The sequence below is a fragment of the Pantherophis guttatus genome, chromosome 2 (genome assembly GCF_059756535.1).
Source record: "Pantherophis guttatus breed Tessera chromosome 2, ASM5975653v1, whole genome shotgun sequence".
NCBI classification, from domain to species: Eukaryota; Metazoa; Chordata; class Lepidosauria; order Squamata; family Colubridae; genus Pantherophis; species Pantherophis guttatus.
Genome location: NC_142064.1, coordinates 243,165,546 through 243,190,960, shown reverse-complemented (window position 1 = coordinate 243,190,960; position 25,415 = coordinate 243,165,546). Strand labels below are relative to the sequence as shown.

The following is a 25,415-nucleotide window of genomic DNA, read 5'->3' as shown; positions in this document are numbered from 1 at the left end:
GTGCAGCTTTCTGAGATTTAGTGTGCTTCTGTAGTGTTTCACTCTAACTACACAAACACACAAAATCTCACAAAGCTGTATGTGGAATTTTGTGTGTGTAAAGTGTGAAAGTTGGTTTTTTGGACTTTTTGTGGCTGTGTGAGGTTCCTGCTTGTTGCAGGGGCCATTTTGGGTCTAGCACAGCTGCTTTTACATTGTGGGTGAGCCAGTTGTGTTGTCTGTGTGTAGAGTGTGAAAGTTTTGGGGGGGGGGCTTTTTGTGGCTGTGTGAGGTTCCTGCTTGTTGCAGGGGCCATTTTGGGTCTAGCACAGCTGCTTTTACATTGTGGCTGAGCCAGTTGTGTTGTGTTGTGTGTGTTTAGAGTGTGAAAGTTTTTTGGGGGGGCTTTTTGTGGCTGTGTGAGGTTCCTGCTTGTTGCAGGGGCCATTTTGGGTCTAGCACAGCTGCTTTTACATTGTAGGTGAGCCAGTTGATGTTTTTTAATTTTTATTTGGTGTGCATTGGAAGAGGGGTAGTCTTATATGGCGAGTATAGCCCAAACCCTATATTTTAACAGGAAAAGTTGGGGGTCGTCTTATACACCCAGTCGTCTTATACACCGGAAAATACGGTATGTGTTTTATGATCAGCAGACACACACGGGTACAACCTGTGAGGTAAAAGTATATTTTAAAGCACCTTACCAATGAAAATGCACAATATTTTGGCATAGTAATATGGGCATATACCAAATTTTGCAACAATTTGACCTTAGTTCAGTAATAATTTAGAATAATGTAGAATGAAAAATGACTTTCTGTAAGACATTTTAAATAATGGGTGGTGTTTTCATCGTCTGACTTTGCTTACTATAATTGCCCTCAGGTTTCCCTGATAGCAGACACGTTTGCACATTGTTAAGCAGAACGTGGATTTCTAGGCTCAAGCATTACTCAACTGTGACTGCTCTTGCACAACAGTTTAACTTCTTCACAAAATCCTGATTCTGCAAATACATTACAATGAGAATGCCACTTTAAACATCCCCGTAGGAAAGATGGAACAGAAATGCCATGATAAAATGAGAGATTTTCAAAATCTATTTGAAAATTTCACCAATTTTATCAGAATTCACCAGATACATGGATCGTGTGGAAATTTTTGGAAGCAGATGGTAGTCGAAACACAAAGATTGACCACAAGGGAAAAAAAAAATGAGAATTATTTCTCATTCTTTCTCATTCTAAATAATTTCAACTCTTTCCTTTTTCTTATTAACTATTTCAGTATGTGCAAAAACCTCCCCAACTTATTTTTTTTAAGGCCACCCGTCTCCAAAAAGACTCTAGGCAGCTTGCAGTATTTAAAACATACAGTTTAAATTCAATGACTGTCCAGACTGCCCCCTTCAAAAAACCCCCAATATCATTCAAAAAGTATTCAGTAGGATCCCTATAAACCGGGGGTGTCAAACTTGCGGCCCGTGGACCGGATGCATAATATGCTGGCCACGCCCACACCCAGTTTAGCGAAGGGGGGAGAATGTCACGATACATCACGTGATGATGCCGTGACGACGCAAGTTTGACACCCCTGCCATAAACAATCTAAGCCTGGGAATAGAACCAGGTCTCTAGATACTTATGTAACATTTATGAGGTGAGAGACATATGTATTGTGGAGGGAGGGGGGTTCCTGAAGGCAGGGACTACACAAGTCCTTGATCCCACAATATGACAGTTAAGAAGAGCTGGATTGCATCAACTCTGCCTACATGTGTACCCAATGCCCATAGCAATAGCAATAGCACTTAGACTTCTATATCACTTCACAGTGCTTTACATCCCTTTCTAAGCAGTTTACAGAGTCACCATATTGCCCCCAACAATCTGGGTTCTCATTTTACCCAACCTCAGAAGGATGGAAGACTGAGTCAATCTTGAGCATACACGATGGGCAAAATAAATGGAGATGAGCAGTCCTTCAATTGTTGTTTTTCAACAATTTTCAATTTGTTTTATTAATACCATTGCACTTATTAAAAATAAGTACATATTAAATTAAAATAAACGTTAACCTAACCCAGCACCTCATAATGGTTCATTCAAGGTATTCCAGAAGTCTACAAAAAAGGCTTCAAGAAGTTGTCATCTCTTCCTGACATTTCTGAACTTGGAGGGGACAAATTCTCATCACAATTCATGGCCACTCACTGTATGCTGCCCTTCAGAAGCTTTCAAGAACGTGGCCATGGGCACATCTGAAAACAATGAAATCTGCAAATTTTATATTATTTAAGTTTAAAGTTAGATTAAAACGTATAGCCTGTCCTTGATTTACAACCACAATTGAGCTTAAAATATTCTGTTGCGAAGCAAGGCAGTTGTTAAGTGAGTTCTGCTCCATTTTACAACCACTTTTGCCAAAGTTGTTGAGTGAATCACTGCAGTTGTTAAATGAATCATGCGGTCGTTAAGCAAATCTGGCCTCCCCCATTGACTTTGCTTGTCAGAAGCTGGCTGGAAAGGTTACAAATAGTGATCATAAATACATGCCCAAATCTTGATCCCATGAGCATGGGGATGCTGCAACAGTCGTAAAACCAGTCATAAGTCACTTTTTTCAGTTCCATTTGGAACTTTGAATGGTCACTAAACAAATCATTGTAAATCAAGGACTACTTGTACTGTACAGTTGCCCTGAAACCGCTGCCATTCAAGCCGATTCAAGAATCTATCAAATATTTGACAGGAGAGGAACCCTGAAATAATTCTCTTCTGGATGTAGGTTGCAGCTAGCACCTCCAAAATAAAGGTGCATAAAATAATATTTTATATTATTTAGAAAGCCTTGAGTGATACTGCAGGACTCCACTGAGAAAAATAAGAAATAATCAGAAGCCCACTGATATTTCTGGAGCATGCACGTTCAACTCCTATGCTCAGACATCTTACATTTTCCAAATTGTAACTAATGTGAAGAACCGTTTTAGAAGCATTTCACATCATATCTGCCACTTATCAATAGCTATTCTTTTTAAGAAGAATAGACCTTTTAGAGAAAAATTTCCTCTAAGGATATTTCTATGGTTTGCATCTATCTTGTACATACAAACAACACACACACACACACACACACACACACACACACACACACACACACACACACTAAAGTGGTAGAATTCTGAATTCTGGCTGGCTTTGTTCCCTATGTCAGGAATGTTCTGATGTGAATCTGCCTGTGACTTGTTTACATCAGAACAATGCTTTATTTGAGAACAAACTTCTGAGATCTGCAGAACTTAACAAAGAGCCAATATATAAAAGAAAACACAAAGATATAAACCAGAATGCAGTAGGATAAGGGGGGGGGGAAAGGAAAATCAAGGAGCCCAAGAGACAAAGAGAAAACCAGGGAGACAGTTGAGTCAACTCCGATGTTCAGACTAGTCCAAAGCTTGGATCATTCAACTCTTCACTTCACCTGCACACACACAGAGATCAATCTTTATGGCTCTTTTTAAAAGTATTAGAAACTGATAGGTCAGTCAATTGATCTGTTATCTCAGTATGGTACTGTCTGTAAGACAGAGAGACCAGAATCTGAAGGTTTGAAGGAGCCATTCAGTCTATTGATTCCTACCGCCTGCTGATTGCAGGGCTCCAACTGAAATGGACTCCCCAACTATTCTTGACCTGTGTCTGCCCTGTCTCTGCTTGATTGCAACCAATGATGAAGAGCCCACAGATCACTCCAAGAATTGGTTTCATTATTCAAACTGTCCTTATCATTATGAGGTTCCCCCCCCCCAATGTTCAAATTTCCTTCCTGTAACTTTAACCAATTATGACCTCATGCGCTGATAAAGAACAGGTTACATTCTTATTCTTTATATTACCCTCGAGTCCCCCTCAATCTTTGGTTGTCAGGGCTAAACACATGATCCCATCCCTTTAATCACTCATTCTTAAAGGCTGCTCTAGAAATTAATATGCGATTCCCAAGTCTAGCTGGAGACTCCAGGTATCCAGTTGAAATTGCTTTGTATGCAAAGCAGATAACCTAACACCGAACTATGCTCTTTTCCAACAGCAGCTGGAGGCTACAATATGAGTCCTCGTACACTTCTGCCTGGAACTTTGGCATTACTCCTGGAGTAGGGCTGCACCTCAACAATCGTATGATGCCCTTGGTATGGGGCACTTGAGCCAATTTTCTTCCGGCTCAGTTGTAGCAAATCTCAGATAGCAAAACGTTAAATTTTCAATTCACAAGTGAGGAAACTCCAAACAGGCTTCAAGGTGAAGCCTGTTTGGGAATACCTCCCAATCCCTGTCTCCCTCTCTCTCTCTTCTTGCAGCCGCTAAGACACAAGAGAGTCCCAGGGTCACTGGACTAGGCTTTGGATGGTTTTGCAGCCATCGACCTACATTCTTCATAATGTCAATAGCAATATCACTTTGACTTATACAAGTAGTCCTCGACTTACAACAGTTCATTTAGTGACCGCTCAAAGTTACAACAGCACTGAAAAAGGTGACCTATGACCTATTTTCACACTTTCATCATCCCCATGATCACGTGGTCAAAATTCAGATGCTGGGCAACGGATTCATATTTACGACTGTTGCAGTGCCTTGGGGTCATGTGATCAGCTTCTGCTTATCTTCCCAGGGAACTTCCAGGGACATGTGATTTTACCTTTTGTGACCGTCTGACGAGCAAAGTCAATTGGGAAGCCAGATTCACTTTACAACCGTGTTACTAACTTAACAACTGCAGTGATTCACTTAAGAATTGGGGCCAGAAAGGTCATAAAATGGGGGCAAAACTCACTTAACAAACGTTTCACTTAGCGACATAAATTTTGGGCTGCAAATTGTGGTCGTAAGCCGAGGACAGCCTGTGTAGAACCAGGATCCAGAAACATGCGACACAATTCGTTAGGAAACAGCCATCGTTCAGTTTCAGACACGTTTTTTTGAAGGCGAGCACTTGCCTTACGATCCTATCTGGCATTTTGCTTTTAACCCATTGCCAGCCAGGCACAGGGATGAAATGAAAGCGAGCATTTTCCTGACTTGATGGTTACACAGATAAATTCATCTTAAGAGTACGCCTTGTCTCCCCAACAAACGAAAAGGTTTGTTCTGCCTGTTCAGTGTCAGCATGAGGCAGCTGCTGGGTCAGCAATGATCACATCCGCCATCACATTCTTTTCTCAGGGTCCTTACAGTGAGAACAACTTACTCTTCAGGCTTTTAACAGCTCTGGTCTGTGGGGTGTGCCGCAGAGAGGAAGTTAATTGTGTCTGCGTGTTTCTCTCCAGACTTTTGGTAATGACTCGCTTCCGGGGTTTCTGAAAAGCCAGAACTGCAATTTCTGTTGCATTCAGCAGCCAAACAACATGGCTGAAGGATGAACTGAAATGTCTAATGCAAAGGATATACTCATATATGTAACAAGGCAGCGAGGCTGAGGTAACCAGGATCGGATCTGGCCTTTACTTTCAAGAGCATCAGTTCAAATCTCCACTATTGGAAAGCGAAGTAGATTCCATTGATCCACAACAGATGCACGCTGCATTTTTTTCCCTCCCTCTCACCACCAAGTAACTGCATTGAGCCCCCGCATAGCAGAGGGAATGAATTCGCTGTGTGTGTTTTTTTTAAAAAAAACAACCCTCCAGCGGCTATGAGAATAGCAGATGGATTTTCTTCCCCCCCTCCCACAGTTATTTTTAGTTGTATTTCTATCTTACCTTCTTTATAGCTAAGTGGGGGATTCGAAGATGGATTTTCTAAAGCTTTCTGCAAGCAGCCTCTCCATAGTCTTGTAAGGGTTCAAGATCCCCTCCTCAATTCCTTTCACCGGGGTGCAATTGAATACTGAAATTTAGAGATGGTTTGCTGCCCACATTAGGCAGGGATGTGAAACATTTGGTCTTCTTAAATGTTTAATAGGTCCAAATGTTAAAACTCATGATTCTTATCTGCAGGGTGTGTGTGTGTGTCCCCCCACTTGTGTCATAGTTCAAAACACTTGTCACGCCACCAACAAATTGCCTTGGTGGCGCAGCAGACTAAAGTGCTGTTAACTAGCACCAGCTGCCTGCAATTACTGCAAGTTCAAATCTCACCAGGCTCAAGGTTGACTCAGCCTTCCATCCTTTCGAGGTAGGTAAATTGAGGACCCGGATTGTGGGGGCAATAAGCTGACTTTGTATAAAAAAGAACACCGCTTGGGGGAGGGGGAGGCGAAAGCCCTATTAAGTAGGTATATACAAAAGTATGAAGGCTATTGCTTAACGCATTGTAAGCCGCCTTGAGTCTCCGGAGAAGGGCGGCATATAAATCTAACCAATAAATAAATAAATAAATAAATAAATAAATAAATAAATAAATAAATAAATAAATAAATAAATAAATATTCTTGTACAACACCCCTCCGTTTTGTAAGTGCCAATCACTCTGTCCAACCCAACCCTCTTTCTTGCATGAGAGATTGTACCCTATCAGCATTCCCTACTGGATTTATTATTCAAAAGAACTGTCATGGAATGTAAGTTAACCTAGCAATTGTACTGGAAGGGAACTAATTTGATACGAAAGAGGCTGATGAATAATCTAAGGCAGACAAAATGAGAAAGTGGAAGGGGATGCTACATTCTAGTACCAGCCCCTAGGATAATTGCAATGTTATTTTGATCAGTTGCAGCTGTCATTTTTTAAAAGCTTTGATCAGAGTTATGTCATTACTGCAGTTGCTTAATATTTAAGGCTGAACTCAAACTTCTCTTAACATTTTCATCAGTGCCAACATTTCATATTTTTGGGGGTTTTTTTATTGCCCTCTGGGAAAATGTTTACAGGGAACCTATATGCTCTTGCTGTCAATCATCTTTACTTGCACTTTTGATGTCAGCAGCAAGTTACATTGGACTGCCAATGAAGTCATCTATTGATTAAGTAAGTCCTAATCAGCTACTATCACCATTGTAATGATATAGCTGGGAACAGCAGTCAGACAGAAAAACAGCCAGGAAAAATAGCAATGTACAAAATCTTTAAAAAGACACATATTTATTGGAAGGCGGCTGTAGCAAAATTTTACGAAACCCAAATTGGTATTTTATTTTTGAAGTGGAAACTGTAACGTGTCTGGCATATTCTACCTAAAGTTCTGAACTCAAGAAGGGATGCATTGAAAAAAGTTTGCAAATGAGGCTTCTGTAATTATCTTTTCTAAAGGATTAAGAAATTAACTTTGAGGAACTGGTAGGAAAAGACCTCATTATTGTAATTTTTGATCTTTGCAAAGAATTAAGCTTTGGAAAAAGTCTGATCTTGCTGGGACTCAACCACAGGCATTCTCTTCTCCAACTTGTCTTGCGGTTTGGTCTTTTGCAAGCTTGCCAGATATTCCTTTTGCTCCAAAGAATTCAAATGAATGAGGCTTTTAAAAATTCAGTGTCTCTTATGTAAAGCTTACCAGAGAAAGAAGATGGGCAATGCTGTGTAACAGGAAATAAAAAAAGTTACAAAGTCTACTTTTTCTGAGACACTGAATTTTGGAACAGGCAACCAAGAGTGGAATTTCTCTACAACTGCCCACTTCTGATGTTAGTGCAAAGAAGGCATTTGCTTTTCCCCACTGAGAAGAGGCTGGCTCCATTCCATGGTGGAAAATAATTGTATTCCTTCTCCTCCTCCAACGCCTCCTCTCTCTGGCATTCAGCAATAATATAGATGTGATGGGCTCCAATAAGGAAAGATTTCTTGAAGGGAGCCTTAATAATGCTTTTTCTGCATTGGGTCTGACCTACAACCATAATCAAGAATGTAGAACCTGATAAACACAACCACTTTTAACAGTGAGAAGGATTAGGGATCACAAATCTAGCTTTCAAGATCTAGACCCGTGATGGTGAACCTATGGCACAGGTGGCACGCGGAGCCATATTGGTGGGCACACAAGCTCAGCTCTGGCCAGCTGATTTCCAGGCCTTCTGGGCCCACCGGAAGTAGGGAAACAGGCTGTTTCCTGCCTCCAGATGGTTGGGGGGGGGGAAGGCCCGTTTTTCGCTCTCCCCAGGCTCCAGAGCCTCTCTAGGAGCCTGGGGAGGGCGAAAATGGCCTTTCCCATCCCCCCTCTGGAGGCCGGAAATGGCCCATTTGCCGACTTCCGGTCCCACCACGGAAATATAAGGTGTGTCTTATATACCGAATGTAGCCCCGCCCATGTGCCGGCCCCCACCCTTTGGCCTCTGCCTCCCAGCAATTTACCTCCTTGCAGCAAACAGCAAACAGCCCATTTTAGCTTCAGCACACCCCGATTAGCACAAGCAGTTGATTGTTGGTTGGATCGGCCTCCCGACTGTCAGCTATTTCAGGCTGCAGGGATTGCCATTGCCTATTGCTGCGCAAGCCTCCACTGTTTGCTGCAAAGAGGCAAATTGCTGGGAGACAAAAAATTTTTTTCTTCTGCTAATCAGCTGTGCTGAAAATGAAAATGAAACTAAAGCAGGCTATTTGCTGTTTGCTGCAAGGAGGCAAATTGCTGGGAGGCAGATTTTTTTTCTTGTTTTCGTCCCCAAAAAAGGTAGGTGGGTTTTATAGTCTGGAGTGTCTTATACTCTGAAAAATATGGTAATTCCTATGTAAATGGGTATTTATAGAAAAATGTTACAAAACATAAAGGTGATTTTTTTTAAAAAAGTTTCTCTTCTTGTTTTTAAAAGTTGTATTTAGAATCTTATCCAGGGGAGAGCAAAGACACAGTTGTTGGCTTCACAATGACAGCTGGAATCGGGGGGTATCAACAGTGCACTCATGTATGCAATACCACAATTTTGAAGCTAGTGACAGTTGCTGCAGACACCCTGACCACATCTCATACCTTTCCTTTATAAATAAAGGGCATCTACAGCTCTATCAGCCATCATTATATATTCTATAGTCCTCAGTTCTATATGTTGTTATTTTTGTTATTATTTACTACCTGCTGGTAAATGCTATATTCTGCTTTAAACTTTCCCTGTTATATTTTATTTCTTCATTTATTAAATTTATATGTCATCCATCTTGCTGTCCAAGGCGACTAAAAGTCTAGGGTCACACTGCCATTGCTATTTGTGAGGCTTGCTGAAGACAACAGGAGAGGGAATAGGGTTGTTTAATGTTTGTTGAGGCCTCATGGCCAAGTAAGCTAGAGCCTGGGGACTTTCCCCAGATATTCATTATATTTATTTTCCATCCAACCTTCTGGGATGGATGTGCTTCACTCTACTGTTCGCCACTGACATTCTTAAACTCTCTCTTTGCATCTTTAGGATTTAAATTCCTTTCTTTTTTGGCTTCTTCTTTATCTTCTCTTTTCCAACTTCTAACTCTTCTTTGCTCTTCTCCAATTCTTTTCTCTTCCTTTTGCCTTTCTTTCCATCCCATTTTTCCTCTTCTCCTATCTATCTATGTCACCTTCTTTCCATTCCATGCTGCACATCAATTATATAAGATCTACACTGGAATCTGGATTAGCTGTCTATTCCCACCCAATGTATAGGATTCACATCAGAATCTGGTGTTCTGACCTAGGCTTCTTTAGAAAGTATACAGCACAATCTTAGTTCCAGCAAACCTTTTTTATTTATACAGCTGTGAATTATTGCCATTCCCAGTCCGAAAGGCTTCTCAAACAGTCTTTCAGGGGAGTGTTTACAAACACCCACCTTATCTTCCTTGGAATGCTGCCAGAGAACTAATTCCCATATGCAGGGCAAGGCCAAACTCAGCACAGAGTCAAACAGAACTTTTCTAAAGCTTTTACCGACCAGATGAACTAATTGCTTCCTGCAAAAGCTCACGTCCCGTTTGCTTCTCTTTTATGTCTTATGGGAGGGGTCAATCATGTCCAACCATTACTCCCAAATCGACCCTGTTTTCTTAATTGTTCCTGTCTTCTGGCAGCTCTGCGCATGTGCACACTGGGAGCAGGCTCCCGCTGTTCTTCTGCCTCGCTGATGTGAGACTCTGGAGACTTCGGAGGCAGCAAGGAACTACCAGATGGCCTTGGCCCCCTCCCTGCCTCCGACTCAGAGCCCTCGTCTGAGCCTTCCCCAGACTCCAGGACTGGCCCACATTTCTACCTAACCTCCTCATTGTCCGAATCTGCTGCCAGCTGTGCTGGCTGCTGGCGGGCCACAACATCTGGATTAGTTGCTCATTCACATCCACACCGGAATCTGTGAATTTGCTGCTCACTGCCTACAGGGCAATGCACTGCTTTGTGTCACAGATTATATTAATTTAACATAAGAAACACAATCTGTACTTTCTCATGTTTGTTAAACTACTGCTGTTAATTTGCCAATAGAAAAGGGATTTTAGCTCTTAGCTCGTTTACCTATTTACCCCTAAGATATTAAAAAGATTACAAGAGATTGGCCTATCCTCTTGTGCTTGTCAAACCTAAGCACATCAAATGTGTTTTGATAATTATGAATTATAATTACATAATTATAAGAAATAGCATAATTGCATTTTAAAACTATGTGGTAATTAATAATGACTATCATGCATTTCTAGCACAATCTGGAAAGCTGGTTGCAAGTTAAACACCCAAACTTAATTGTGAAAGTTTCAAATCTCTTTCATCTAGATGACCCATATAGTAAGTTAAATTAAATGGCACTTAAGAGAAATTCAGTTCTAAAATCAGTTCTAAAAGAAGTCAATTCTGCAGGCTGCTACTGAGTTGAAGAAATATTGTTGCAGATAATTATGGGAGGAATAGTGATGGTAGCGATTATGCGGTAAAAACTTTTACATAAAAATCATATCATATTCATCATCCCCATGAAAAATTGTTGAGATAGTTAATTTATGCATTGTCAAAGCAATTCACAGCAATATCCTATGAAAGGCAAAAGGCTTAACTTGCTAACTACTACAGTTGTAAAATCAATTAGCGACCTAAATAACAAATCCCAAATATTTGTAAAAATGCACTTTGGAATTATTTGAAGGGATTTCTACTATAAACAGCTATAGTGTTGGAGATATGCTTGCCAACTTCAACTAGAATTAGGGGACCATTCTTTTAATATCTTGCAGCAGGAATGAGAACTTAAAAATGTATTCATTCTACTAAGAAATGAGAATTATATTCAAGGTCTCTTCAAAGACAAGTGATCAAGAAGAACTTTGGGAAGGGTGCTTCATAAAATGGGATCTCTTGATCACGAAAGATCCACTTAGTGGCACCTGCTCAGGTATTTTTCAGAATACCTTCTGAATCCTGATATTAGTAATATCAAAATGGACATAATAGAGCATGTAAACATTAGCAAAGCCTTGGATCAAGATACATAGCTGGCATAGTCAATAAAGCTGCATCTATTTTAATCCCTACCCCAATTAGATTATACATATTAGAAGTATAAACAGATAAACAATAGGGTCACACAGCATATATGAAGATTTTTACATTTGATTAAACCTATGAAGTTTGCTTCAAGAATCATGCAACTATTCCTCTTTCTAATTATTAACTCATGGAGCATCATAGATTTGTCCCAACATGTACATTGGTTCAGAACGAAGGAACTCAATGGCCTTCTCGACCGCCAGAAATTTCATTCATCTTTCTGTAAACAGGTAGATGAAACACCTGTTGTAACCCTGGTCCAACTTCCTGAGCTAAAACAAGTTACCTATGTAGTGCTGTGCTAGTGCCAAAAATAGCAGCTCACATGATTTAGAAACAAACACCTGGAGAATCTGGCACAAAAAGGATGCTGTTAATCAACTTTTTGTCCTTAAATTATTTCTTATATGTTACAAAGTCACATAAAAAAAAAAAAAACATTTTCAGCCCATCCTCAGTGCAGGTCCTCTGTTAGAATGGGCCTGGTGAGGCCAAACTCCACCAGGTCCAAGGTTAACTCTCTCTCCCTGACATATTATAAGTAGCTCATGGCAAAGTTTCTGAATACCTTATCATTAGGTATGAGAAGGGAGTCTTCTCAAACAGGAGACAATGAAACATTGGGCAGTAATGGAAAAGAGAGGACAGTGCCACACTGTCTAACTGGAACTATCTAGTCTGGCCTATTTCAGATATAGTTGCCCCATTGCTGATGTTAAAGGAAAACTCAACTCCAAATGCAGTTATCTTCGGACTATGAAAAGAGAGGAAATAACATCTTGCTGTTCACCACAGACAAGCAAAATGCCTTCAACTGTTTTTGGAGATGGATTAAAAGCAGATGGATGAGTGGGGATATGTATCTTGAGCAACTATGTTCTGATTGCTGCCTTTCTGTTATCTTTCCATTGTGAAGGAGACTTTCAAACTACGACAAAAGCCACACAATGACTAAAGTAACGTGCATGGTATCATCTTGCAGTAACCCTCCCACGTTATCTCGGAGGGAATTCTACTGAAGCCATTAGTGGGCACGATGGCTCAACTGACAGCCTGGGTTTGGGATCCGAGTGCCACGCAACAGGGTAAGCTCCCCTTCCTAGCCCCAGCTCCTGGCTACCTAGCAGTAGCACTTAGACATATATACCGCTTCACAGTGCTTTACAGCCCTCTCTAAGCGGTTTACAGAGTCAGCATATTGGCCCCAACTATCTGGGTCCTCGTTTTACCGACCTCGGAAGGATGGAAGGCTGAGTCAACCTTGAGCATGGTGAGATTCGAACTGCCAAATTGCAGTCAGCCGGCAGTCAGCAGAAGTAGCCTGCAGTACTGCATTCTAACCACTGCGCCACCATGGTTCAAAAACATGCAAATGTGATAATAGATGAGAAGGTAATAGTGTTCCATGTGCCTTTAGCATATGGGCATGCTGGCCCTATGACCACAGAAAATGTTTTCAGACAATGCTGGCCAAGAAATGGAGATGAGCACTGTGCTCGAGAGTCAGATACGACTAGACAGGGAAAACGTTACCATTTACCGTTAGGGAGCTTTTCGGCACAAGCATGCCGTGGGCTGCTTGGTAAGGCTGAGCACCCATATATATTCACTTGGGAATAGGTCATTTTTCATCAACATTCAAGTCTATCACTGCATGCATAGGAAGACCACTCTCCCCCCAGTACAAAGAGCTTAAGAATTTCCTCATGACTTGGAAGTGTATGTTCCATAGCTGGAATGCCTTAAAACTTTGAAAAGTACAATAACAAACAACTGTTGAGCATGAAAGGAAAAGCTTTTGGCAAGGAAGACACTCAAGAGAAGTATGTAGATAAAAAGCGGTCAGGAAGAAAAGCAGAATCCATATTGAGTGTTGGCTGAGGGTGATGGCAATGGAGCAGTCCAGTATTCAGAGGGTGCCAGGTCAGGAAAGATCTGTTTAGCTATATGCTTAGTTTGGCTATCTGGCTGCACCTTAAACAAAAAAGTAAAGAAATACATAGAAACAAAACCTCCTTTTTATAATCCGCCTCCCATGGGCCGCAGCTCAACCGCAATAAAAAAAAAAACTAACAAAAACTACGCAGCAGTTAAAACTGCATAAAAATAAAATCAAAACATACCATGATGTATTTGCAGTCACACTTACACAATTATAAAATCCTAAACCTATCTGACATTTAACTTGGCTAATAAGATTTACATCAAAACAGCCCTAGTGCCATTCCCACCATCTGTTCACAACCACTCCCAGCAGTCTGCTCTGTTCAATAAATATGCTTTTAAATCCTCTTAAGTGCATCCAAGAATATGTGCAGCCAGAGTAGGAAGGGAATTCCATAATGGGGGGGTGGGGGGACAACTCAGATCCGGGGGGGGATGCACAAGAGAAGGAGCAAAGTGCAAAAAGTTAAAAAACAAAACAAAACAGGAAAGGAAGAGACACTCCTGTCCTACTCATCATTCTATAAAAACAGGATCACAGCAAGATAGGAGTAGGGAATGGCTAACCACAGGGCTTTAAAAATCAGAGCCAAGGTTAGGGGTCAGGAGCAAAAAGGAAGCCAGAGTAAATCCCTACTGTGGATGGAACAATGGGAGAAAATGAGGAGTGTTCGGAATAACAGGTAGTTCTTGACTTAACAATCGTTTGTTTAGCAATCATATGAATTTACAACAGTATTGAAAAAACTGACTTATGGTTCTCACACTTGTGATTAATGCAGCATCCCCATGGCCACGTTATCAAAATTATGGCACTTAGCAAACTGGCATGCATTTAAAGACAGTTGCAGCGTGGATCATGGGATTGTGATAGAGCCTTGGTGGCGCAGCAGACTAAAGCATTGTTAAGTAACACCAGCTGCCTGCAATTACTGCAAGTTCAAATCTCACCAGGCTCAAGGTTGACTCAGCCTTCCATCCTTTCAAGGTAGGTAAAATGAGGACCCAGATTGTGGGGGCAATAAGTTGACTTTGTATAAAATATACAAAAGTATGAAGGCTATTGCTTAACGCATTGTAAGCTGCCCTGAGTCTCCGGAGAAGGGCAGCATATAAATCGAACCAATAAATAAACAATAAATAAATTGTTATTGGAGACATTCCCAACCAGATTCTGACCAGCAAGGTAATGGGGGAAGCTGGATTTGTTTAATGACCACATGATTCATTTAACTACTTGCAGCGATTTGCTGAACAACCATGACAAAGAAGGCCATAAAAATGGTTGCGGCTCATTTGACAATCACCTTGCTTAGCAATTCTTAGAAATTCTGGATACCAATTTTGGTCTTAAATTGAGGACTACCTGTAATGCATACTGCAAGTTCTGGACCAAAGTTCCCTCATGAAATCGCTTAATAAATAGAATGCCTCAATCACAAAGTAGCCAGTCTCCTCACCGATCAACTACTGCAATGTGCTCTATGTGGAGCTTCCCTTGGAAACAACCCAGAACAGTTTCAACTCGTTCAGAATGCAATAGCCTGGGTGGTTGCGGGCTTGCCTCAGCATATTCATGGGATACCGCTGGTTTGTGAGATGCACTGATAGCCAGTGTGCTTCCAAGTATGATTCTGTTCTGTCCCCAACCACACGCACACACACACACCAACAGACGTTCAAGAGTTAAAGACCAAACCAGCTGGCAAAATCCTTTTCCTTATGATAACGGAACTTGGCAACAACCTAGTGGCTGCCTGCCAAGAGTTTATAATTTACGAAGAGGAGAGGTAACTTCTCCCCACTTCTGGTACATCAAAAGAAACAGCTCAATAATTACAATCAAGTCCAGAGATAATCCAGCAAAGTCTATAGCAAACAGTCCGGCAATGCAGAATGGCGTGGAAGCTTTCAGCTTTGTTCGTCACAAGGTTTGACTGGCCATCACGCTCCCTTTTATATCCTGTGGGGTGTGATCCAGTGACTCAGCCTAATCTCTGGCACGCCTTTTCTTCTGTTGCGCGCGCTTATCTATGCGACGCTGGCGTGGATCCAGCCAAGACTCATTACCCTCATGACTGTCAATCTGTGGCTGCGTGGACTTGCTTGGCCCCGGCCCTATCTCTTGCCCTTTGGCGGACACCGAAGGCATTGCCAGAGAGGAGGGTCCTGGAGAGGGAGGCCTTGCCAACTCCTCTCCTTCACTCTCAGAGTCCTCTCCTGCCGATGACACAGGCTCAGGTAACGGAGCCACAACAGATTCAAGGAGACAGTTATCATCTATAAATCCCTTACCTCAGCGGCCCCCAACCTTTTGGGCACCAGGGACTGGTTCCATGGAGAGAGGTTTTTCTGTGGACCGGAGCGGGCATGGTTTTGCATGCTGCCTGCATCCCACGGATGGGGCTTCATTTCACTTGTTTGTGCAGCATAGTTTCTGGCATGCTGCGGCCCAGTGCTGGTCCATGAACCAGGGATTGGGAACCTCTGCCTTATGTGGCATAAGGCCTGATTATTTGCCGAATCGCCCCTTTTTCTGTGGTTTTTGTCTGATCAGAATGAACTGACATGCTCCAGGTCTCCTCAATTAAACTTCCTCTGGAATGAAGTGCCCCCTGCTCAGTGGTAAAATCCAATTTTTTTTACTACTGGTTCTGTGGGCGTGGCTTGGTGGGTGTGGCAGGGGAAGGATACTGCAAAATCTCCATTCGCACCCCACTTCTGGGGGAAGGATACTGCAAAATCTCCATTCCTACCCCATTCTGAGGCCAGCCAGAGGTGGTATTTGCCGGTTCTCTGAACTACTCAAAATTTCCGCTACCGGTTCTCTGAACTACTCAAAATTTCTCCAGAACATGTTCAGAACCTGCTGGATTTCACCCCTGCCCCTGATATCTGAATGGCTCCCATCATTATGGTATTGTGGAAGGCCTTAATGGCCTCCCTGTTATCTTAGTTTTAGGGTGAGTTGGATGGAACCTACCAGTGTAAGGCATTGCCATATGTTGTATGTTTTGTGGTAGGCTGTCTGGATTTTCCGTCTTTATTTCTTTCACTCTATTTTTATTGAACTGATTGAAATTCTCTCTTGTTTTTCTTTATATTATGAGCTGCCTAGAGTCATTTAATACAGAGGCGTTTGTAATAACTGAAATGAAGGTCACATTCAACCGAAATGGACTAAATATTTCATAAAAGGGAACATGAGAAACCCCAGCTTTCAATGTGATACACAGGTGTAACCCTGTAGTTTTTGGTAAATTGACCCCAAACTGAGATGCTTGGACAGATGGAATTCACCCCCTTAATTCCCTCCTGAAGTTTCTCCCACATAATCCAGTGGCACAACTGTTGAAAGTTAAGACTTTGATTTTAAAATTTTATCTGGTTTGTTAGGATGGCAGATTTACCCATTAGGTAGTTACAGATTTCTTGCTTAGTCTCTGACCATCATATAAGGAGCACTAACCTGGTTTGATCAAAGCAACCATCAGTCCTGTCAAAGAAGCTAATTTTCATTATCATCTACATTTGTTCAAAATTTAGACCATGCTCATAGAAAAGAAAGAAATTATGATGATGGAGGAGCAAGAAAGGCCTATCAAGCAGATGCCCCAGATGTCTGTTTATTTAATTTATATGCTGTTCATCTTGCTATCCAGCAAGATTTGGGGCAGCTTTCAATGACTCTGGTGGTTTAGATCATTTGCTTTCTAATGCTCTCTGAACTGATGCCCAAATCCCCAAGCTTATTTAGGTGAGCAATACAAAATAATAATAATCTTTTAGTTAAGATGATTAATTTCATTTGGAATTCTGTATGATTGTTGCCTTCCCTTGTTTTGTTTGTGTACTGAACTCTCCTTTCCCCAGAAAAACTGCATCAAGACATTTTGCACCATTGGTTCTGTAAGGGAATTCTTTATTAAACTTTCCCCATGTATGTATAGAGCTTCTCAGTCATCCAGGTCACGGTTGTCCCAAAGGGGCTTTTTCAAAAGGCAACTGGACTTTGCTTTTCCTTGAAGACATTTCGCTTCATTTCAGTTCTGACTGAAAAAGCTTCAGTTAGAAGCTTCAATAAGAATTGAAGAAGCTTCTTGGATGAGAAGTGAAACATCTTCAAAGAAAAACAAAGTCCAGTTGACTTTTGAAAAAGCACTTTTGGGACCCCATGTGCAAGCCTCCACACAAATTATACAACCATCTTTTCTTCTTTCAAAATTGCCAAAAGTTGCAAAAGTTCTGAAATTCTCTGAGCTGGGCAGGAACATTCAAGTTATCTTTCTTCTTTTTCTAAATTTAAGTTGAAAGTGTAGTATCTCCTACTACTAAATGGAGTAGTTCCTGATAGAACTACTCAGAAATCCCTTTTTTAAAAAAAATAATAATAATAATTTGTATTGAGTATTTTACATTTTAAAACAAAACACACAATAGCAAAAAAACAAAAACAAAAAAACCAAAAACACACACACACATCAGACGTTAAAATACAATACTAACAACAGATATATACAATTTTACAACTTTCTGCATCGACTTTTGCCTTTACTCTTAGCTTTTATCCTCCTGCTTCTCTTTATTTTTAAATATTCATAATTAACTGTTTTGTTAGCAGGGTCATTATTTACATTCATATCCAGTATGTTAATATCAAATTTCACTTTATATTCTTATTTCTTAATTTGATTTCTGTTTTCCAACCATGTATAAAACCTATTCCACACTTTATAAAAATCCGAGTCTTCTCTTTCTTCGATCTCCATAGTTAATTTATCCATTTCGGTGCATTCGAGGATTTTCTTTATTATTGTTTCTTCTGATGGTGTATTGGTCGACTTCCACATTTGCGCTAGAGTAATTCTGGCCGCCGTTAGAATATGCAATATAATATAATAGAGACTTTTTTCCATTTTTCTATCAATAATTCCTAGGAGGAAAATCTCTGGTTTAAAATCTATCCTTTGGAGTATAATCTCTTCCAACCACCCTTTAATTTTATACCAAAATTTCCTCATTTTAGGGCACATCTACCACATGTGGTAGTATGTCCCTAGTTTGTGACCACATCTCCAACATTGAGGTGATAAATTGGGGTACAATTTTGCCAGTCTCGCTGGTTGAACTACTCAGAAATCCTTATCGGGGGAAAACCTAGGGAGGGTCAAGAGGTTCATCCTAATTTATCACAGCCCCATGATTAGTATTTTTTTAACTTGAAAGAAAGCTACTGCCAGTGAGATTTTTAAATGATCATCCTTCCCAATTTCTTACAGGATCTTTTCAGAAAACTCTAAGCTTCAACACCATTTTACCGAATTTAGGGTGATTACCTAAGGAACACAGTGGTTCAGTGGCTAAGACGCTGAGCTTGTCGATCAAAAGGTCAGCAGTTCAGCAGTTTGAATCCCTAGTGCCACATAACGGGGTGAGCTCCTGTTACTTGTCCCAGCTTCTAGCAGTTTGAAAGCACGTAAAAAATGCAAGTAGAAAAAATAGGGACCACCTTTGGTGGGAAGTTAACAGCATTCTGTGCGCCTTTGGTGTTTAGACATCCGGCAACATGACCACGGAGACGTCTTCGGACAGCACTGGCTCTTCGGCTTTGAAACGGAGATGAGCACCACCCCTAGAGTTGTGAACAACTAGCACATATGTGCGAGAGGAACCTTTACCTTTACCTTACTCATTACCTAGTGTCAAAATTAGGAAAAAAAACCCTCCCAGACTTATCAGAGACCATTGTCTCATCAGCTTCAACATCAGATTCTATTCCTGCATCCTATGTAAAGTTTCTTATTAATATACCTCTTGTTATTTAATCAGGTACATTATTTGCAAGTATTCTATTCTCAGGAGCTTTACGTAATCACAAACATCCTTTAACAACACAAAAGCTCATGCAAGTCTAGGAAAAGATTGCAAGCAAGCAGGCAGACAGACAGACAAGAGTTTGATTCTCCCCCCCCCCACTATAATTGGATTGCACATCAGAGAGGTAACAGATGCAGCTTCTAGAAGCAAAGCATTTCATCACATGTTGTAAGTGGTCAGGATTTCAGCAAAGCAATTCTGTCTATAGTGGACAGGCAGCAACAAAAATAGCAAAACAGACTGATTATATACTGCAGGTGAGTGTCAATAACAGCCCTTGCTGGAAAAGTGGCTCTTACGACCACAAAAATGGCTGGCCTCGGTATCTGCAATCCAGCAATTAACATTTCACGTGCCTATTAACAAGAGCAGGAAAAGCTCATGTGTAGCCAAGAAAGGCTGTGTGATTTGTCATTCAGTGCACGATCTGATAGAAGCATCTGTAATTACTACTACTAATAAAAATGTTCCAAACAGCGTGATTCAATTAATTATGAAATTATTCCTTATTTTTGGAGTTTTGAGACATTTTAAGCTGCCCCAAGACATCGAAGTTATACATACGGCTAGTCCTCAACTTATAACCATTTGTTTAATGACTATTTGAAGTTACAACGGCACTGAAAAAAGTGACTTGTGACCATTTTTTACACCTCAAGTGAAAACGTTGCAGACTCTCCATGGTCACATGATCAAAATTTGGATGCTTGGCAACTGACTCATATTTATGACAGTTGCTGTGTCCCGGGCAGTGGTGGGTTGCCCCCGGTTCTATAGACCGGTAGTAAAACCAGCAGGAGGCTCCGCCCACTGACCCCGACATCATCAAAATGCTTCTGCGCATGCGCAGAAGAGCACGCACACAAGCATGTGCGTGGCCCCGTTGCGAACTGGTAGTAAATGTAAGTAGAACCCACCCTGGTTCCGGGGTCATGTGATTATCTTTTGCGACCTTCTGACAAGCAAAGTCTATGAGGAAACTAGAGTCACCTATCAACCGTGTTACTAATTTAACAACTGCAGTGATTCATTTAACAATGGTGGCAAGTAAGGTCATAAAATAGGGAAAAACTGACTTAACAATTTTCTCATTTAGCAACAGAAATTTTGGGCTTCATTGTGGTAGTAAGTTGAGGACTACCTGTATTGTATTATCTTTTATCTGTTTTACCCTGGAATTTATATCCTGTATTTAGATTCTCCTCCTCAAATAATATTGCCTGCAGTCTCTGAAGGATGTTCTCCTTTTTCTGTTACAATGACTGCTCCTTTAAGAGGGTCTCTCTCTCCTCCCTCCCTCCGTCTCTCTGTGTTATCAGGTAAAGAAAAAGACCTAGCTACGGAATTGTGGCGTTCACCATGACAGCTGCTGAGTTATGACAGCAATTTCTGGACAGTTATATTGCCGATTATCATGGTTGTGTTGCCATCGGATTCATCTGACTTGGGAAGAAGCTCAGAAATGCCATCTCCTTCAAGAGAAGGAATAAAAGCACCAGATGTTGGCATGACAAATAAGCCAAACCTAAGGCAGCTCTTTCATTGGTCCACTCCATCACCCACTTCCCTTCTGTTAAAATGCCATATCAAAAGATTAATTTCACAGCCCCAGACTAACTTCCCTTCCTCCAACCAGCCTATCTTAAATGGCACATCGTTTATCTCTTAGCCTCCAAACTGACAATGCCAATTTTAAGATACATATCTATCTATATTCTATCAGTTAAAAGCAAAGCCCAGAATGCTATTTCTATTCCTCCTCGGGCAAGATCCATAATTTTTTCGTAATGGAGAGATTAGTTCTTTTTAAAGTGTGCATTTAGAACTTTTTTTGCTTACCCTTCTTATCCCGTTTTAAAGGAATACAAATAAACGTGTTTCACCTTTGACATGCACCGTTTAATGACCATGCTGGATGGACAGAGGTCACTGCTCATCAGTCTACAGTAGTATCAACTTGGAGAAGATTAACTTCGCCCCTTAATCCTTACTTCTAATTCTAGATAGATAGTTTAAATAGTTTATTAATCAATTAGTTTTATGAACATTATCAAAAATATAAAACAAAAATCAAATATCAGATTTAATTCCAGGATAAAATAGATAAGAGCCTGATAGTACAGTGGACTAAAGCACTGTTATTAACATCTACTGCTTGCAATTACTGCAAATTCAAATCTCACCAGGCTCAAGGTTGACTCAGCCTTCCATCCTTTCAAAGGTAGGTAGAATGAGGACCCAGATTGTGGGGGGCAATAAGCTGACTTTGTATAAATATACAAAAGTATGAATGCTATTGCTTAGCGCATTGTAAGCCACCCTGAGTCTCCGGAGAAGGGCGGCATGTAAATTAAAGCAAAAAAATAAATAAAAATAAACGATAATACACTACCGGTAGTCCTCGACTTAGGACCACAACGGAGCCCAACATTTCTGTTGCTAAATGCGATAATTGTCAAGTGAGTTTTGCCCCGTTTTATGACCTTTCTTGCCACAGTGGTTAATAATTAGTTATTATTGCAGTTATTTAGTAACATGGTTGTAAAGTAAACGGGGCTTCCCGATTGACTTTGCTCATCAGACGGTTGCAAAAGGTAAAAATCACATGACCCTGGGACACTTAAATGGTCATAAATATGAATCAGTTGCCAATCATCTGAATTTTGATCATGTGTCTATGGGGATGCTGCAATGGTTGTAAATGTAAAAAAAATTGTCATAAGTGAGTTTTTTCATTGCTGTTATAACTTTGAACAGTCATTAAACTAATGTTTATAAGTCTGGGACTATCTGTAATAAAATACATATGCGGTAAATACAAAGAATCAACAGTCAGGTAAACCTTTACGTGATATCCCAATTTCTTCAATATAACAGGTCCTTAGTTCAACTGCCTTAACTACAAACTAAGCAGCTCTGCTCATGTCTATAGATTAGTGCCCAGGAGGAAATCAGATAATCTGCAATTCAGGTCCCAGCGGCTGTTCTTTCAAGATAGATGTTAAGTATCTAAGCTTAAGAGGGACATATAGTTGATAATCAAACAAAACATGAGCAATTTCTTTAATGGCTGTGGCACCATATATACATGTCATCTCATCATCTGGCAGGTGGTGGAAGTACCCTTATTTCACCATGAAACTCTAGGTGTAAATTGGCTCCATTTCCACTGTTATCCCAATCAGTGGTGAAATCCGGCTGGATCTATGCTGCTCGCACGAACCGGTAGCGCTGGTGGCGGGAGGCTTGGCCCAGGGGTGGGTTCTACTTACCTTTACTACTGGTTCGCAACGGGGCCGCGTGCATGTGCAGAAGCGCTTTGAGAGCGTCGGGGTCAGTGGGCGGAGCCTCCCGCCAGTTTTATTACCAGTTCTATAGAACCGGTGCGCACCGGGGGCAACCCACCGCTGGCTTGGCCACCCACCGGGATGTCATTACATCTGGTTTTTGACCCTCTCTGCATGTGCAGAAGGTTCTGCGCATACGCAGAAGAGGCGCGTGCGAATGTAGCGCGCACACATGCGCACATGTTCACATTCTTGAACCGGTAGTGAATGTAAGTGCATTTCACCGCTGATCCCAATGTTTTCTCTTCAGTCCTCCTTGTTTTTCAATTGTAACCTCTTGGTAGAAATAGACATTTCATACTATTTTTTTAAACTCATGAAAGTTGCCAAGTCCATATTTACCATAGAAAAACCAAGGCACGGAGATGCAAGAAACCACAACTTGCTTTAAAGCCTACCCAAGTTTGACTCAACGTGATCAAAAAATGCGCAAAAGCAGACAGACTTCCAATTCCCTTACATCTCCTGCCCATCATACCAAGGATCGATCTCTTTCACTAAGCATTGCTCAAAGATCCAATATTTTTCTTTTCCTTCTGAATTAACATGCAGGGTATGGATTTTTCTCTTCCTTATTTCACTTCACCTGATCAAAAACGAGGCAAGAAATTTTGCTGCAAAGGTTAAGCTCCAAGCACATACTGCCCTCCACCTGCAAAGTACCCCAAGGCAGACCAAATTTCTTTGTTGTCTGAGGCACAAAGTGACAATGCACACCTTCCTATCCTTGACAATAATTATAATAATAATCAATATCAAAATAAATATTTCCAAAATCTGCTACCTGGGATAACTCTTCTAATTCTGCTTTATGGTAGGTGCTACTGTATAGTCATCAAAGCTATGGCTATTATTACTGAATCTAAGAATATGGTTAATGCTCGAGACAATTTGATAGAGAGTTATGCATCTCTGAATAATGATTGGAGGGAGAGAGGGAAAGGGAGAGGGAGGGAGGGAGAGGGAGACAGAAGCAATGTAGTAATCTCATTCTATTATTCTGCATCAAGTTCCTAAGGAGAAGATAAAGAATTGGCCCACTGACAGGTGACTTTAAGCAGAACTCTTCCATAAAGCTCTGCCTATGTGCTGAACCTTTCTTTTACTCTTCCTCCCCTCTGCTGCATCCATACCCTACTTTTCTCCTTCACAGAGGATAAAGAGAAATCAGCTGGCATATTCCCTGAGTGTGAGATCATGTTAACTTGCCACTAACCTATGCCCCCTGTTTGATGATTTGTTCTTTCAATTAAGCTCTTGTTTTCAGGTACTTGGAAATAAAAATGTATTTATGCAATGTAAGGAAATCATTATCAAGGCGTTTTGCTTGTCACAAGGGTAGAAAGATTCCCTTCTCTTTCACTAACTGTAGAGCAGCGGTCTCAAACTCGCATCGTCACGGCAGCGTCACGTGATGTATTGGGACTTTCCCCCCCTTTGCTCAACTGGGCGAGGGCATAGCCAGCGCATAATGCATCCGGCCTGCAGGCCGCGAGTTTGACAGAGCTAGTCTAGCTCTACAGCCAGACTGCTGTAGAGCTAGTACTAAAATGAACCTCCATTTTCTCTTTGCATTCCCTGACATGAAACCACACTCGTAATAGTTGATTATACACAGATCTTACCTGTTGCATTGGAAAGAGCCAGCGATTCCATTGAACCCCGAGGAGTTTGTTCTGTGCGTGACAGTTTTTCAGTGAATTTCAACGCACTGAGTGGATGCCTGGTCCGACAATGTTGTTCCGTCATGGTACTGTCTTCTTCTTGGTCATACTTGTAACTCCCTCTGGTTTCACTAAAACTCTGGTTGGACATGTCACTGTAACTCTCCTGCGACCGTAGCCTTCCTGAGTAATAATCTTCTCGGCATTCCTGAATGAAACTGCTGCCATGTCCTTTCATGGCTAAAGAGGAGCTTCTCTTTGGGTTGTTGAAATGTTTACCCCACATTTCTTGTGGAGGACCTGGAGTCTGTGCTTGGTTGTAGGGCGTCCTGACATTACACTGACTGAGCAGCTGCAAAGGGCTTTGCGATGGACTTTGCTCCATTTTGTTCCCGTAGTGATAGAGTTCATCTCTGCTTCTCCATACGTGGTCCCTGTTTAGGCTTGGAGTTTGGCTGGACAAACTCAGCAGGTCCATCTGCAAAGACAGAGGGTCCACATCTGCAGACAGTCTGCTGGAGGTCACCTGCAATTGATTACTCTGGCTGCTGGCATTCTCTTCTCCTTTGTTCCTGTTCTTCCCAATCTTAGCACTACGCCGGGATTCTTTGGCTCTGGCGCTTTGGAAGGCAGAGTCCGATGAATCTGAACCGTTTGGATCATCTCCCATGCTGCACGCCCTGGAGCAAAAAATCTGCCCTTGCTTTGGCAAGAATGGTCGGCCAAGCAAAGATTTCTTACACTGGGCGCAGCAAAAACAGGTCTCTGTAGCATGCCAGTGTTGGCCATCATACGTCATCTGACCCTGGTCGATGCCTTTAGATAATAAGGGAGAGAAATACTGTAAGTGCATATCATAATGCAATTTGGAGCAAACAGATGAGACATTTAGCAAGCTAATTCCCCCTCTGTCGTAACTACTAAGCCAGGGCTGTCAAACTCGTGGTCCGGATGCGTCACGTGCTGGCCACGCCCCTGCCTCGTTTAGTGAAGGGGGAGAAGTCCCAATACATCATGTGACAATGCCATGATGGCGCGAGTTTGACACCCCTGTACTAAGCAAAGTGTAGTAATATTTATCACGATTGTGACATTTTCTTGTTATTCTGCTATAATTCAAAAAGGGGGCCTGATCCAATTTATTCCTTAAGCACGTCAGGCAGTAAATGCAGTTCTTTTA

The 25,415-nt window shown here is 41.3% G+C and overlaps 1 protein-coding gene across 7 annotated transcripts in view; it reads right to left on the bottom strand.

Moving 5' to 3' along the window:
• The window catches only part of PRICKLE2 (prickle planar cell polarity protein 2), a 362,678-nt gene that overhangs the window by 21,876 nt on the left and 315,387 nt on the right, over positions 1 to 25,415 (bottom strand). For all 7 annotated transcript variants that reach the window (XM_034440643.3, XM_034440647.3, XM_034440646.3 and 4 more), the window contains one exon: positions 24,197 to 25,051. In XM_034440643.3, the coding sequence (XP_034296534.2) occupies positions 24,197 to 25,051 (855 nt within the window). The remainder of the gene's footprint in view (positions 1 to 24,196; positions 25,052 to 25,415) is intronic.